This window comes from Zootoca vivipara, chromosome 1 (genome assembly GCF_965207765.1).
Source record: "Zootoca vivipara chromosome 1, rZooViv2.hap1.1, whole genome shotgun sequence".
NCBI lineage: Eukaryota > Metazoa > Chordata > Lepidosauria > Squamata > Lacertidae > Zootoca > Zootoca vivipara.
Genome location: NC_142582.1, coordinates 82,783,876 through 82,801,691, shown reverse-complemented (window position 1 = coordinate 82,801,691; position 17,816 = coordinate 82,783,876). Strand labels below are relative to the sequence as shown.

At 40.1% G+C, this 17,816-nt stretch overlaps 1 protein-coding gene across 1 annotated transcript in view; it reads right to left on the bottom strand.

Moving 5' to 3' along the window:
- The window catches only part of TTC17 (tetratricopeptide repeat domain 17), a 66,978-nt gene that overhangs the window by 45,251 nt on the left and 3,911 nt on the right, over window positions 1-17,816 (bottom strand). The window contains exons 2-11 of the mRNA XM_035116059.3: window positions 10,256-10,345; window positions 8,344-8,513; window positions 7,231-7,342; window positions 5,897-6,028; window positions 4,600-4,709; window positions 3,591-3,735; window positions 3,092-3,231; window positions 2,428-2,588; window positions 1,607-1,719; window positions 567-713 (exon numbers count right to left, since the gene is read on the bottom strand). Of these exons, the coding sequence (XP_034971950.3) occupies window positions 567-713; window positions 1,607-1,719; window positions 2,428-2,588; window positions 3,092-3,231; window positions 3,591-3,735; window positions 4,600-4,709; window positions 5,897-6,028; window positions 7,231-7,342; window positions 8,344-8,513; window positions 10,256-10,345 (1,320 nt within the window). The remainder of the gene's footprint in view (window positions 1-566; window positions 714-1,606; window positions 1,720-2,427; window positions 2,589-3,091; window positions 3,232-3,590; window positions 3,736-4,599; window positions 4,710-5,896; window positions 6,029-7,230; window positions 7,343-8,343; window positions 8,514-10,255; window positions 10,346-17,816) is intronic.

The window sequence follows — 17,816 nt, the reverse complement described above, 5'->3', positions numbered from 1 at the left end:
GGTTTACCAGTTATGACTCTCTGATTTTCTACTTGCTAGAGAAATCTCGCCAGAACACAAGGAACCAGAACTTCTAAATGATTCCACTTTCTTTGGTCAGTTATTCCCAGTTTATCAAGCAAAATCCATGACAAATCTCAGGTAGCTGCCCTGCAGTTTTGAACTCTGTTCACCGTGGTTTACTATCATAACATCTTTGTGGTTTGTGTGGCAGACAGAGTTGTGAATGGAGAGACAAAACCAGAGCGACCCAGAAGGTACCTTGGGAGAAATCTAACGTTTTGAGAGTGGACTTTCGCTCACACAATGGGACTTCACCTTGAGAAGCAAATGGGGTTAGGGGATGCAGGAGGAGGAGAGGAATGAGAAGTCCTATTGGATGAGTGGAAGTCCATTCTGCTTGTGTACAGACACCACTGCCAACAAGAGGCCAAAAAGTGATTAGCTTTATTTAATGCATCTTGTTAGTTATGTACTTGTGTTTAGCAGAACACCACTAGCAAACAATGAAACTGCTAGGAGGGCTTGCATAGGGAAGAAATGTCATAGCTACCCTATCCACTTACCCTGTAAGCATCAGATTCCAGGCCCCATAATGAGAAGACAGAATGGACCAAAGGGGAAGACTCCAAGGAATGGCCAAAGTCAGTGTGGTTGGCATGAAGTTCAGAATTCATGGATGTCATACTGGAAGTGGAAGAATCACTGCCAAACTAGAAACAGAAAATGCAGAAAAAAGGTTTGGAGCATGAAATTGACACCTCAAGACTTCTTTAAGAAAAAAAGCTACTTCCTTACAAACAACATTGGGTTGCATGCAGTGCTGCTCGGAAAGCAATTCTGAGCATGTTGGAAAATGTGGGAAGTCCCCTCACGAGATGCTGAGAAAACCAACAGCCCTGATATTAATAATTTTAAGCAGCAGTGCAAATCACCTCCCCAGACTTCAGAACTACAGGTGGTAGGCAGGCACAATCTCTCTTCAAAGCATTAAAAAAAACCCTTTTGCCAGACAATACTTTCAATTTCCTTCTCTTAATGAACAGTGTGAAAGTTAGTTTTCTTTCCCCTGAAACCTATTCATCACGTATCTGGTGTCTTAGCATACCATGAAGGAGTTTTTGATGATCAGAATCCAAAGATGAGGCAGAGAGCCACAAAGCAAGTTTGTTTCAATATTTGGGTGCTTTTTTCCATCTGATGCTCAGGACAAGATACAGTAATCAGCAACCTGGAATGAATGCATGTCTGTTGTGTTTAGGAGCCAGGCAGTTTGTGCCCTCCAAGATGGAAGATGGGGCTCCAAAGGGAACCTACATATTGGATTGACTGGAACTCAGTGCACCCCAGTTTTGTTTTAAAATCCTGTGCTAGAGTAAATAGAAATAGGTATAAACGGAATAGCCTCATCTTTAGACACCTCAGATCAGGCACCCCCAAACTTGGCCCTCCAGCTGTTTGGGGACTACAATTCCCATCATCCCTGACCACTGGTCCTGTTAGCTAGGGATGATGGGAGTTGTAGTCCCAAAACAGCTGGAGGGCCGAGTTTGGGGATGCCTGCCTCAGATCATGAAGCAGGGAGAGCAATGCTCTACAGACAAACCTCAACATATTCAACATTTTCAAACATGTCACCACGGTGATAACGGACAGGTTGGTCCCACTGGCAATGCAAACTGTGCTGCTGGTTGCCCAGGCGACAAATCTGATGGTTTCCTGCAGTATATAAACATAGAATTCGAGTTAAGGCTAACAAAATTATGGTTGACAGCATTTAGGATCAATAAGATATACCTAACAGATCTCTTCCAAGCTAAGCATCTGAAAACAAATGATTCTTAATTTCCCTTTTTTATTATGTTTCTTGATTCTGCATGGAGGAAGAGCATTTTAGATAATCAATTACTATCTATCTTGGTCCACACAGAGCTTGTGCATATTGGCTATCTTGGCCAGCACTTCAGTTTTTGCCAGAAAGAAATGCATTTGCTAACCTTGGCTCCAGACTACAGGGCTCTAAGAATCATGCATTTTTAGTACTTTGGAGCACAATGAATTTACAGGCAGAATTCAGAGGCCCATGCATGTGACACATTTCTTTTGAACAAGGAAGGTTGCTGGTTTTCCTCGCAGGCGGAAGACTCTCATGTTTAACAGAATGTTACTCCAAAAGGTCCCGTGACCTTCAAAAGTGGCTTTTTGTAGTGGAGACAAGGGGCTGCATGCTGAAATGAGAGTCTGTTTGTTAAAACAGAGCAGAACACACTAAAATGCAACATTTTGGCATTTTTAATATGGCGCCAACTAGTGTTCTAGTCAGTGTGTTGGTTTATTCAAAAGCCCTGGTTAATTCCTTGGACAAACATACAAATTTCATTTCGGCTTTTACATTTGCCATTGACCTTCTTGTTACACATCAGATACCTAGTTGTGCCTCTTTCGCCATCTGTGTTTCATGGATAATGTTCCTCAGGATCTGCTCTTCCTGAATCAGCTTGTGCTTCTCTAAGATCTCTTGCTGCCTTAAGTAATGGTCATGCTGCTTCTGATATTCCTTCAGTTCATTTAATGTTCGCTGAAGTGATCTTGAAAAATTTAACACCAAAGAAAAGGACATTTCAGTTGCTTAAAATAGCTTTTGCTTATACACTTATGTCAGTACAGTAATACCTCGGGTTACGAACGCGATCCGTTCCGGATCGCAGTTCGTAACCCGAATAGTTCGCAAACCGAGCGCGATGGGCGCCGCCATTTTGCGCATGCGCAAATCGCGCGGGGCGAAAGCACTTCCGGGTTTGCGCAGTTCGTAACCCGAACTGTTCGCAAACCGAGGTGGTCGTAACCCGAGGTACGACTGTACTTACTTTCAAGGTTGGTTTTTTCTGTATACTTGTTTCTTAGGTTTTATTAAGAGATACAGTTAAGTTACAGCATGCTACCATGCAGCTGATTTTTAATGCTGCAGTGCGTGCTTTAATTTTCCTTAGATTTAAAATTATGCAGTTTTATATTTTATTTTAAGGAAGTAGGAAACAAGAAAGTAAATCTGAACAAGCCTGTGTATGAATTTTGAGGATAAATTCACTACCTGTGCTGAGCCTCCAGTTTCTGCTCAAGCTTTTGCTGACATAGGACAGCATGCTTCCTTTTAATTGCTTGTTCAAACCCTGGTTTTGCCTGTAAAGCATGATCATAACATAGTACTGAGTGGTTGTATTCCCCAAGCATCTGAAAAAAGGGATTGAGGGAAAAAAAGGACATGTTAGCAGGATTCAAACGTAATATGAACATTTAATATAACTTCTGAATTTCATATTGATTACGAGCTTCAGCATGTGACTGCTCTGGAAATAGAATCATGTTTGATACATTATGGGTGCTTTAGTGAGGCCCTCCAAAACAACAACAAGAGCAAAAATGCAAATAAATGTTATCTGTCGGTTTAAAGATCAACTGTTCTTCAAAGATAGCCAAATTCAAAACATTCTTGTCCTGAAGATGCATGAGTCTCACTGCTCAATTTGTAAGAGAGCTAACCAATGTGGTATAATCTTTCTAGATAATTGAAAAAATAAGATATTATTTACTGCATATATGTTTCCTAAAGTATAATAGCTGGTGAAGACGTCACTGTAATCCAGAGCTGCATGGACCACAATGGCTGCATCAGCCGAGAAGTGCGCCCTGTGTAGCACATTTGCCAGGTTTATCAGTGCAACATCTTTATTGTGCCTGAAAGAGAGAGGAAAAACAAAGCAGTCATTAAGATGATATCCTAAGGCATTTCTAAGCAACTGGCAAGCCCCAGGCCCCAGGTTTGATCTCTGGTTACTTGTGTTCAGGAAAGTGGTAAGTATTGAGAAGCTACTAGCCAAAATCTGTGCAAAAATGCAATTCCAACATAACGATAGCCCAGAGCTTCCTAAGCTACTGGGCTAATATGAAGTGTCTTTTTATATCCAAAAGCGTATACATCTATCCTGCTGCCTTATACTTTTATCTATTGCTAGGCATGTCAGTAGTCTAAAAGCGCATGGGTTGACTGAGCACAAAGGCTGCTGTTTTTTTTTAATAATGAAGAGCAATTCAGCCAGTACTTCCATCAGATGACGCACAATTGTGTATAAATAGTCTTTTTCCTTATTTGGTCCAAAAACCAGAATTAACTATTGTAGTTTGGTAAGTTATAAATAGTAATAATAATTTCAACACCATTTGCTGATAAAGAATAATATTCTGAAGTGAGTTATGACTAAGTAGCTTTGGTTATGGAGCAGGGAACATGCCAAAGCTAGCCTAAGTTATTCCCACACATCTTTGTATAAGCAGTACAACATACACATACACACGATTTAGCATTCACTGTAATATAGTTCAGATAAGCCAACAGCACAAAGCAAGAGCCACCCATCCAAAGAGGCTAGTGCAAGTCAAACAAGAGATGGCAGAGTCTCCAGATATGCCTCTACAACGCCATCATATAACTGCATTGGCCTGTCAATCCTAATAGGAAGCAACTGCCACCCTTGATTAGCTGAATTTTCAAGTTATACAACAGACTGTATTATGCTGGCAATAAAAATCCATTTGCCTCACCTTGTAGAAAAATGGAGAGCCCGCATGGCACACTCCACTACTTGGTATGGCTCGTTCTTTATTCGCCAGTAGAAGGAAGCCATATTATATAATACCCAAGAAGAAGAATTCTGTGAAGAACAGGAGGCACAAGAAATGTTTACTTTTTTTAAAAAAGTTACTAAACTTTTTAGCTGTTGGTGGCTGAAACTGGATTCTGAACATACACACACTATCAGAATGCCTGTGGCCCCCAAATTCAGTTACGTGAACATAAAGAATTATGCCTGAACCTTACTGCATGGATGGCTGATTCAGATATGAACAGCCAGAGTTTGCTCACTTCCTTACTTGTTTGTGCTCCGCTGGTCAGCAGCAGTCTTTTTCGGGCAGAAGCCATGTGGGGAGGAGGGAGGGATGGAAAGAGATTGGACAAATCAGGGAGCAGGAGAGATCAGACAAATCAGTTTTTCCTTTGGCTGGTTGGCTGCAGCCATTTCAGGAAGAAACCATGGATGAAGTAGGGAGAGAGACTGGAATAGAAATGTTCCCATAGGAAAAGGAGGAAATTGCCAGCTCATTATGTGAACGCCTAATGAACGATTTTCTGGGGATGCATTGCATCCAGAAGCTGGGACCTGCATGTCTTCATAGTATATGAAAACTGGGAGGGCTAATGAAATAAAAACTCTAGAAGGAATTTAACATGGTGCTGTGGCAATTGTTCTGTCAGTAGAAGCTTGTGAGACACAACAACTGCCCCTTGTGCACTGCTTAGGGATTCCCCCCGTCCTGGGCCAATTTGGGGGGGGGGGAGTCCTGCTGTGCTACGGTAGTAGAAGTCATTGTACAAACTTCCACTAATTGAACTCGTTAACTGAGTCCTGCCCACTGATTCAAACAAAAATGAGTTGGCTATATATCTCCTACAGATAGGTAGAAATGTGTCTGCATCCGCCACTACTCACTGCAATTCACACAAAGAGTACATCACACATAAAATGTAACAGAACACATAAAATCCCAAATCAAAAATTATGCAAATCAAGATTCAAAGCACTATAGTGGTCCTCATTTAAATGGCCACTGGTAGAAATTTGCAGACATTACTGTCACCAGATTGTCTTGGTTCACAGGGAGAAAAGCCACATAAAAATCAGATGAGCACTTAGGGTAAGTAAGCATCCATTGGGATGTTTTTACTTAACTAGCAGACAGAAGGCATGTGAAGATTTAAGTGCCTGCTAAATGTAAACCATATTCATGTTGCATCAAAGCTTCTATACACTCATTTTGGGGACACACACAAGGTGGTTACCTTCATGAGACCTTCATAAATGCGATGGCCTATCTCGTCTATGCTTCTTCCTAACCGTCTTGATAAGTAGGTCAATATAGGATCTTCTTTTGGTAACAAGGGTGCAGAAAGATTAACTCTTTCTTGAATACCCTAAGTGGGGGACAGAGAGGATAGAAAAAGAAAAGAGTCAGTGACTGATAAATAAAATGGGATTCTCTACTATCAAGGTGGACAGACTTCAGTCTTTTGTTGCCTGCTTTTTTTCATTTTACAAAAACTTCTGTGGTCCAGTAATGTTTTCACATTTTCATAGCAGGAGTGTGCATTCAGAATTTCTAAACAGTTAGCTAATGTGTGAATATTGAGTATGAACTTCCGCTTAAGAAAATAAGTAACTCTTTGATACGTAGGTCCATCTATTTCAGCATTCTTTACAAAAATACCCAGGAATCAGCAGGAATCACTTATGATAAGGTGGTAGAAGGTAGCCAGTAATTCCTCATGTCAAATTTACCCACAGCTCCCCAATTTAGCAAATACTGCCCCAAAATTCCAACACATAAGGCATCACTTCTGAAAAGGCAATATCAAGTTTACTGAATCCTATAGCAGTCTACTCAGAGGTAAGCCCCACAACATTTAATAGGACTTACTTTCAGATAAGCGCACAAAATTGCTGCATCTGTTATTTAGAAAATGTATTGTTCTAGTATTCCATATAAAATCATGTTTAAGTAGTGTTCCATCAATACCTTCAGTTATTTTTATCCTAAAACACCCACATACAATTTAGGCTGCAGTTAGTGGGGAATTTTGAAGAACTTCAGCTGCTTCAAGTGCTGTAGCAGAATAACCATGCTTGTTACAATGCATAAGATAACCAAGCCTACTGTGTTACTTGCTACCTTTTTAGAAAAATCCAAATTCTACACCAGCAAAACTTTCCAATATTTTTCTTTTAGGAAAAAAATCTGAACATTTTCTACAAAATGAGGCATGGGGAAGAAAAAGGTATTAAGTGATAGAAACTGAAGTTAGGATGCATGTGGAGGAGGCAATATGAGACAGTAGTCATTGTAGGCAAGAAAGCTGGAGAGGGAATTGCAAGCATCACCACTAGAAGCTTTGCAATGATTCCTAAGTCTTGTCCAAAATGTTCAGTAATGTGGCTACAAATATTACTAGGCTGCCTTAAGAAGAAAGTTATTCAGATTTACTTCAATTAACAGATAACATACTTTAAAGCGACCGTAAGACAAAGCAGTCCTGACTACCTGAATCTACTTGGGCATCTCAGGAAGAAAGGCAGATTAGAGGTAAAGTAACAAAAGACTACACCATTAATTACTTACCCGTAAGTGCTGGAATGCATGAATGCTATATGGAAGATCTAGAATTTTTGTGCATTCTGGCTCTTCTAAGTCTGGAGGTAAAGGAGACTTTGTGTCTATGTAGTCCTCAGGGCTAAAACCAAATAGCAATGCAAACATTAGAATATTTACAGGTAGGTAGCCGTGTTGGTCTGAGTCGAAACAAAATAAAAAAATTCCTTCAGTAGCACCTTAAAGACCAACTAAGTTTTTATTTTGGTATGAGCTTTTGTGTGCATGCACACTTCTTCAGGTATCAGGAATTTTTTTATTAGAATATATGTTTGCAGTCGAAAAGATCACAAAATACTAGCAACGGGAACTAAGTCATGTAGGAATGCTGATTAACATTACCTGTTTTAAGTCAACTAACAAATTATATATTTTTATATCTACATCAGATCAACCTGCATTAAAATGGTATCTGCTGAGTCTTCAGCTTAAGACTATAAACTAGTACGGTACTAATCTCTTTCCCCCCCAAAGCAGGCACAAAATAATTCAGTTAGGATCCTATAGTGGGTACTTTCTGAAGTGCATATCCTTGCTCAAATAAATAAAATGAACAATATTCAGAATTAAGGAACTCTTTTGGATTCTGCCATACTGACACTGAATAAAGAAGGTTAGGAATCAAGTTCTGAAATACAAGTAACACACAACTTACACAAATTTAACTTGTGCGCAAAAAGCTTTATGCCACTGACATAAAAAAATAAAGGGGGCAGACATCCAGGAAAATACTTTGGCAATTCATTGAACCCAATGGGTTTTGACTATATGCATTTTTGCCTTTATGTGCTATCCCACAACGTTACCCCTGCCTAAGTTGAGTGCCACCTGTACATTTGAAATCATGCTCTGGAGAAAGCCTACTTCACCAAGAACGAATGCAACAAAGTTTAGGAATGCCTAGAAAAGACACATAAGCAAATATTGTTGAGATGACTATAAATATCTTTTTTGAGAATATTCAGGAGAGCTACCTTAGCATTCACTTATTATTTCAACCTGATTCCCCATGCCACAATCATAATCCCACCATCTGAAATTACAGGTGTTGCAAAAATTCCGTACAATTAATCATCTCGCTACCTGATCTCTTTGCTCTCCAAGGTGATGTAAGTGCCATCATAGAGATCCAAGTCCCCCAAAGGCACCTTTGCTTTAATGCAATCCGGATCTTCCTTATTATGTCTTTGTTCCAGCCCTGTGTCTCTGTCTTCATTCTCCTCTATATGGATCTTCTGAGCAACCAATTGTTTCTAGGAGAGATACAAAAAATATTGTTCAAACAAATATTGTTCAAAACAGAAAATTACTAACAAACATTCATGAACTCATCATGCCACTCTGTATGAAGAACTCAGTGATCTAGAAATTTACACCGAGAAGTCCAATTATAAGTTTTGTTCTCAGAAATAACTGGGCAATGAGGTGCTGACAAATGTTGATTCGATCCTTATCCAACATGAATAACTCAATTCATTGTACAGACATGCAGAATTTAATGGCTAGTATCCAGAAGGCCCCTTGTGCAAGCAGAAAGGGAAGGTAGACGGCATTACCGTGCTCTGGTTTCCGTCAGTGTCCCGTTGCGCCAGAAGCGGTTTAGTCATGCTGGCCACATGACCCGGAAAACTGTCTGTGGACAAACGCCGGCTCCCTCAGCCTGAAAGTGAGATGAGCGCCGCAACCCCATAGTCGCCTTTGACTGGACTTAACTGTCCAGGGGTCCTTTACCTTTAACCATGCCATTCCTTCCCTCCTTTAACTGTAGTCACCTGAATTGCATACCAAAGCATTTCAAAAGGCTTCTTGGGGAGGGTTGCAGGGGGCTGCAGTGAAAGTGGGAAGGTGGGTGAGCTCTGTTGCTCATGCTTTTCAGGATACAACTCTTAAGACTTTAATTTCCCCCCATCCCAGTGTAAATATTGGACACTTCTAATATTGAGAGCCACAATTAATCACTGCCATGTGAACAAGTCTTCATAAAGGATCAAGGTTGCTACTCATTCTTTTAGTGATTAAGGTCCAAAATACAGAGATATGTACGTACGTAGGATCATCTGCACAAAACAGGGCCAAGAGTGCTCTTAGCTGTACATACCGTATTTCTCCAAAAATAAGACACTGTCTTATATTTATTTTTCCTAAAACACACACACCGTGGCTTATTTTCAGGGGATGTCTTATTTTTTAAAATTAAGTATGGTACAGTTTAACCTACAAGGTTAAACTGCCTATCACTATGGCTTATTTTCGGGGTATGGCCTATTTTCGGGGTATGGCTTATTTTCGGAGAAACACGGTAGTGACTTATTTTTGACATCTTTGACTAGGATGCAAATAAATTTCTTTATGTCTGCTGCAGGGGCTGGGAATCTGTTTTTGTTTTTTTTAACCAGCAGAACCCCCAATCCTAGCTACATTATAAACTTGCTAGCTGGCTTCTGACACGGGATGCTCTTTAAGAAAGAACTAGTGTGTTTTTTCTGGCACTGCTCAAGCTTCAGACTGGTACCTCTTTTTAGATGGGAGATATGTAGAAGCTGGTGCTACTGTAGTAAACCACGAGCTTTCCTGAGCCTGTGCTTTGGTTCAGATACCATGTTTGGTGTCTGGAATATCAAAATGAAAAGCGTGTCCGATATGGTTTCTGAAATGCCACTCAGTTTCAAAGAAATTTTCATGAGGTGAGAGAGGCTGTTCTTGGAGCCCTTTAGACTCAGAGAACAAATTCCATGGTTCATTGGAACCTGACCACGCTTTACAGCTCCAATAGCAAAGGAAAGCCAAAAAGCTTCAACACTTCTTTTTTTAAGTTGCAGGTTTTATGCATAGAGACTGAAATAATAAATATGAAGAAAAAACTATTGATGCTAAAGCTTCCAGCATCCGTATTTATCATTCTCCAAATGCACTTCCTTTATCAGGAAATTAGCATTTCATACTTTTCAGTACCTACAAAGCAGGTTTCCAAGACCATTTCGTTACACAGCCTCACCTCCAACTCTTTGAGGTAGTTAACAGTTGTTTCTTGTCTCATTAGTATTACTAAATCGTGAGGATGTTTCAGGTTCATTGGCGAGTCGACCTAGAAGACAGTGCAAAATAGCTGCATTATTAAACATCCTTAATGTTTAGACAACTGAATATTCAGGCATTTGCTAGTAACAGGCTATAGCCCTGAGGAATTTCTGAACATTATAAATTGCCAAATGGCTACAGGCAACTTTCAGAAGCTTAGGATATAGGGAATTGAAACAGAATGTTGTTTTTATTTCTTTGATTTCTTACATTTATATTCTACTTTTCTTTCCTCATGGAACCAGCGTACTGACAAGATCCAAACATGCTAAGCTTCAGTAATTACACAAATTACATAACGTTGGTCAATTTGGTATGAGGGTTGATTAGTTAAAAACATACTCTGTGTTATAATCTAAAGTGTGTGCCAACAATTGTATAGCACCTGAACATTTACATTTTGACAATATTTGTTGGGAGATAGGGTCACCCCAACTAGTTTGTCAAATCTCTTTCTCAGACTTTTTGCACTGCTGAATGTAAGATTAAAATTTTATACTTAGTAAGGACGTAGGTCTGTTAAGAGTAAAATCTCACACTTAGTATAGTAGGTTAATTGTTAATATAGTTATCTAGCTATAAAAGACAAGTTAGATCCACATTGTTAACATGCCAGTGAATTGCTTTCCCCGATATGCACATTGAGTTTGCTAGTGCTGCTGTACAGGAAAGTAGAAGTTTGACTCCCATCATTTTCTGAGGGCTATTTATGAAGGGGGAAATCACCACTTATTGTTATTATTTATTAAATTTGTATATTGACTTTCTTCTGAAGATCACAGGGTGGTTCACAACATAAAAATACAAAATGAGAACACAAAATACTTAACGAAACACACACACCCTTCCACAAACACATCTAAAAGGACATAGAATGTTAATCAGCCAAAGGCCTGGTTATGGAGAAATGTTTTAGCCTAGCCCCCAAATTTGCCATGCCAGCTTATCTGGAGAGAGCATTCGAGAAATTGGGAGCCACTGCAGAAAAGGCTGATTCTTGCATTGCCATCCTCCACAAGACATCTTGTGGAGGGGGCACATGAAGGGTGCCAGATGATGATCACAGGGTCCTGGTTCGTTCATATGGGGAGAGGTGGTCCTTGAGGTATTGTGACCCTAAGCCATTTAGGGATTTATGGGTCAAAACCAGCACACTGAATTGGGCCTGGAAACTAATTGGCAGCCAAAGCAATCAGGCCAGGATTAGCCTTATATGCTTAAACCATCATGCCCTGGTGAGCAAGAATTTTGTCCGCCAAATTCTGCATCAGCTGAAGTTTCTGAACCACCTTCGGAGGCAGTTCCATGTGTAACATATTGCTATAATGTAACCAAAGGTTACCAGAGCATAGACGACAGAAGTTAAGCTATCCCTGTCCAGGTAGGGGCATAGCTGGGCCACCAGCCAAAGCTGTTGGAAAGCACTCTGTGCCACCAAGGCCACCTGAACCTCAAGTGACAGCAATGGGTCCAGGAGTACCCCCCAAGCTGCATACTTGCTCCTTCAGAGGGAGTGCAACCCCATCAAGAGCAGGCAACCTCCCATTCTAGAGAACCACCCACTTACTGTGTGTCAGCCTTATCTCAGCTTGCTGGCTCTCATCCAGTCCATTACTGAGGAAAGACAAAGGTCCGACACACCCACTGCCACATCTGCACATGTGAAGGAGAAGCAGAGCTGTGTGTCATCAGCATATTGCTGACAACATACTCCAAATATCCCTACACAGCAATTTCATGTTGATGTTGAACAGTATATGGAATAAAACTGAACCCTGAGGAACCCCACACTGAAGGCTCCACAGGGCCAAAGCAAAATCCCCAGACTATAACTTAATTAACTAGAACTACTGCAAAGTGGTGCCACACACTCCTACCTCGGACAGCCACCCCAGAAGGATACCATGGTTGATGGTATCAAAAGCTGCTGAGGTATTAATCACTTCCCTGGCCCAGCCAGCTGCCACATCCCTGCTAGTTTTTATCAGCTAAGGGGGCAGGGGCCCAGAGCTAGAAAGTGAAGGAAGTGAGAGTGCTGTTGCGTTCAGGTCCTGCTAGCACATTCCCATAGGCATCTGACTGGGCACTGTGAGGATGCTGGATGAGGGCCACTGGCCTGATCTAGTAGGCTCTTCTTATGTTCCTACCCTGGAGGAAATATCATGTAGGCTAGGCTATTATCACATTTTCAATGAAAGCAGATGGCACACACCTAAATGGACCCTTGCAAATAATAACAGAAGTAGGGAAAGGATTCTACTTCACAGTAGGCAGCAGGGTTCAATGGACATGGAATAATGCCTTTTAGCACGAGTCCACCTTTGTACCTTAGGGCAGAAATAGAACATCTATTTTCAGAAGATAGCTGATTAATCTTGTGCACAAATGCACACATCTATCTATCTATCTATCTATCTATCTATCTATCTATCTATCTATCCAAAGGTCTTCACAGATCCTCTGGTTTTGAAGAATTATAAATATATATAAGCTTCCCTTTCCTCACAAATGAGCAGGGAAGGCAATTGTTAAGCAGTTCAAGATACTCCTGCTTGAAACAGATCATTCTAAACCAATTTCAATTAGATTTTTGGATGCAGTTGGGACTGATGTTGGCTGGATGCTGCCAAGAGGTGGGGGTAGGACCATGTTGAAGCTCCTGGGTGGCTTAGCAGTTTTCTTTTGAGTATTAACAAGATCATAAAGATAAAAAATAAAATATCCCACCCTAAATCAGAAGATAGTGCTTAGGCAATACATGCAAAATAACAACCAAATAGCATAGTAAGTTCTCATGTCAGACTACCATTAACAGTTTATGTTAACCAAAAGGTTTTATAATGTGAGGGGAGTTATCTGTTTATATAATACAGTCTACTGGGATATGCTGCTTGTTTTTAAAGTCTTATATTCTGTTACTTGTTTTGCTGAATCTTTTTAGTAAATTAGTTTATAGTCAGAGGTGCTTTTTGAAAGGCCAGTCGCATGCTTAAAAATGTTAGTTTTGAATTAGTCAAGGATCTCAGGATGACTAAACACAGGTGGAGCCTTAAGTGCCAAGTTTTCTTATGCTACACATCTATGAAGAAGCATAGGCAGCCATAACATGCCATGAAATCCAGAAGACTTTAATTGCAGAGAGGCATTGCACCCCGTGCCTTTTTATCAGTCACCTTATTGTTAACTATTCATATAACCAAGCATGTTTAATATTTCTATCCTGTCTTATCTCTATTCTGAACAGAATGTTCGACAACTATCCAGCTTTTTCATCACAACACAAAACTGCAAAATATTCTCCATACCCTCTTTAATAATATCAAAATGAGCATGGTGGAAAAGTATTTTAAAGGAACTATTTGACAGATCTTTAAGGCTATAACCCCAAGTGCACTTACTTGAGATTAAGCCCCACTAGGTCTTACACTAAGTAAATACGAACTGGACTGTGAATTTCTACAACTATTCTTTACTTACACAAGTAAAGGAGGTCATTTCAGTGAATACAGCAACATTTATAGAATCCATGAATTACGGGGAAAGAGTAAGTAGAAAGAAAGACCCACACAATCTGCCCCACCCATGTAATTGCATTATTCACATGTCCCCAACTGTGTAAAATTACATGATGAAGAAACAATCCCTATGTGACTGTGGGTGGAGAGCATCTCTGATCCTAATTACATCTGTGCAAATGTGCACTCTTGATCTTCATGGATCCAACTTTCAACTAAGAGAATGTAGGATTTAAGCCTATAAATATTTTCTCATATGCAAGTTCCTTTGGAAATCAAAAAGGATCACTAGGACTTGGGCAAAAGGAGAACGAGCAATTAAAACCAGCACAAAGTTGCAAAATCACTGTGTCCCTTAAGCAAAAACATCAGAGCTTGCTTAATGCAGAGGTCTGAGATTGATTAGGAAATTCTGTCAACAATGGAAACACTGTACGTAGTAGACAACATCAGCTGTGGTATGAATATTGCAAGACATTTGAATAGTTACAGCTGAAGATTTTGCAGCATCTAATTAGCATAATTTGACAATTATATTATTCCGATTTTTTTGGAATCTCCCCCCCCCCAAATGCAATATTCACTAAGCTGATCTACCAATCAGTAATATTTGCAGTCAGGAGTGGGCCCCATGTAGTCCTAAGGCTACAATCTGTCTCTCCTTCAGCAACCTGCTGAGTGGAGAGGGAGAAAAGGAGATGTTAGAAACGTGGCCCCAGTCCACCTTTGCTGCTGACACCATTCACCGCCAACTTCCTTTCTACACATGATCTAAAAAAGAAAAGAAAAAGACTGTCTACTCATTTTAGGTGATTTTAACACCACAGCCCAGCCCGGGCACTGTGATCTGCTGAACAGACCTGGTTAACTTTACCATAGCCTGAAGATGTCTATGTACAGATAAGGGCTTTCTCCAGTGGCCCCTCACTTGTGGAATGATCTCCTTATGGAGATCAGGTGCACAGCAACTCCTGGAAGCTTCCTCTAACAATTTAAAACATAGTTCTTTACCCAAAGTTTTCCCGACTGACATACACACATACATAATTTTATTTGTATGCTGCCTTTCCACAGTTCAAACCATGCTCAAGATGGCTTACAACGTGAAAAAATACATAGCAAAAGTAGTTATAAACAAATACAACATTAAAAAGACAGAACCAAACTTAACAATAGTTTCACATAAGACACAAGATCTAAAATAAAGATACAAAAAATGAACAGCAACATCCCCCCCCCCCCGCAACAAAAAACCCCAGCCCAAGAGTTAATACTGATTATTGGCATTTCTGGCTACTGCAGCTGATCCTGATGTTTTATTTCTGCTTCATTAATATTGTTTTATCATATTTTGTTATATGCTGTTTGTTTTATTGATTTATAATCACCTCAATATTTCTTTTAAATGAAAGACGGTATACACATTTTAATAAATAAGTAAATATTATTTTTTTTCAATTAATAGGCATCACCACACCTGAATAGCGAATACAGTATGATATCCATTGGTATTTGATAAGTTAGAAGATAAACTGTCAGCAAGATTGGGTAGGGAGTCAATTTCAATTGTCCCCTCACCCCCTGAAGCTCCCCAGAAATCTGCTCCGAAGGGTCCCCTCCAGAGCAGATTAAGGAGGGGCAGCAGGAAGAGAACACCAAGTGCCCCCCCCTCCCCATACTGCTGGCTAATTCTGTCCAGCAGCAGACAAACACTTGTTGCTTACCATCTATAGTGTTTTATATCTAAAATTCATGGTCAGGCAATAGCTTTCCTAGGACCAACCAAAACCTCAGGCAACTTTGCATAGCAGGGAAGCAAGTCTAACTCTCAGACTTTGTACCCTTTAAGGAGATTGGATTAGAAGCAAAATAAATACTAGAGTCACTTTCAATATCTCGTATGGTAAATGGTATGGATATTAATTATTATAGGAAAATCAGAAAGCTAGCAAAACTGGGAAGTGATCAGCAGAGGCTCTATATTAAGAACAGTTTGTAACAAGTAAGAGAGTTATGATTAGAAAACAAATTCAGTTGCAGACCTCATACAATGAAGTTTAAGCATAGCCAAACTTTCACCATTTTAAACTTACCTACAGATTCACGCCCCCCCCCCAGCATATGACATACATTATAAAGCACAGAAGAGAACCAACAAATCTAGGTAACAACAAAATATGGGAAAACCAGGAAGCCCTATAAAAACAGATTATTATACTGTATGTAGATAACCACTGAATTCAATCTATAAAATGGAATACCTTTTATATCAAAGCCCATCAGCTTAGAACAGAAAAACAATTCAAATTAGATAAGTCCTTTTAATTTGGTGGGAATGCTCCAAGCTGCTGGCAAAAATTTAACTTATAAAACAGGGGAATCAAGCTGCAATGATATACTTTTTTCTAAACTACATTTCTGGTGAACTGTACCTGAATAGATTTATACATGTGCACCACCTTCTATACCTTGCTTAGTCATTGCTGTCTAGTGGACTGATGTCTTCCCTTGCCATTCAAACAGAAAATCTTCCTATTGATAAATGAGCTATAGCCCAGATAATACTTAAAGCAGGCATAGGCAACCTTGGCTCTCCAGATGTTTTGGAACTACAATTCCCATGATCCCTAGCTAACAGGGCCAGTGGTCAGGGATCATGGGAGTTGTAGTTCCAAAACATCTGGAGAGCCAAGGTTGTCTATGCCTGACTTAAAGCTAGGGTTTGATGGCTCTGTGGTAACTTATAAAACTCACTCAAAAGCAGTGATGTGTGAAATACAGAGCGACATGGAACTTTGTCCTTATCAGCCTCTGCCCAAGTCTCTCCATCAAGAAAGAAACAGAACAAATTGAATGAGGACAAAGGTGAAACTGACAGGGCTGCCTTTGAAATCAAGCCTGTTATAAAGGGAGCCAGAGGGGCTCTGATAAATCACAGAACCACATATCCTAATTACTGTCCTAAGTAAACTAGTAGAAAGCATTACTGAAACTAGATGGTTAAACAACATTAATTAATTAGAATGGATTCTGCAAAGGATGTTTTGTTTTTCATTCTTCGAGTGTCAACAAGCATGTAAGGAAGGGGAGATTCAGTAGTCATACTTGGACTTCCAAAAAGGCTCCTAAGTAAACAGTAGTCATGGTTGTCCTGTGAAATGGTAATTGGTTAAAGATCACGCAGAAGAGAAGAAGAAGAAGAAGAAGAAGAAGAAGAAGAAGAAGAAGAAGAAGAAGAAGAAGAAGGGGATTTGATACCCCACTTTATCACTACCCGAAGGAGTCTCAAAGCAGCTAACAATCTCCTTTCCCTTCCTCCTCCACAACAAACACTCTGTGAGGTGAGTGGGGCTGAGAGACTTCAAAGAAGTGTGACTAGCCCAAGGTCACCCAGCAGCTGCATGTGGAGGAGCAGGGACGCGAACCTGGTTCACCAGATTACGAGTCTACTGCTCTTAACCACAACACCACACCGAAGGAATAAGCAGAACATTTTGAAAATGTTCTGAACAAAACTCTGTACTGGGTCCATTGCCATTTAACATTCCTATATGATGTGGAGTTAGGGTTAGCCATGTTTGCAGATGAAATTTGAAAGAGATTTTGTAGGACTCAAAAAGGGCATTTCAGGTGGAAGATGACTGTGTGCCACAGAAAACCTTAAATGAAAGCTTCAACAGAAGGTGCAGCATTGTAGGGTGGGGAGGAAAAACTAAATGTTGGGAATTATTAGGAAATACTTAAAACACTACAGACAAGAGCAACTAAAGTGATCAGGGAGCTGGACTTCCAAACAAGGAAAGGCTAGCTAGGACATTTGGCAACCACTGTGGTATAGTGGTTAAGAGCGGTAGTCTTGTAATCTGGTGATTACACTCCTCCACATGCAGCTGCTTGGTGACCTTGGGCTAGTCACACTTCTTTAAAGTCTCTCAGCCTCACTCACCTCACAGAGTGTTTGTT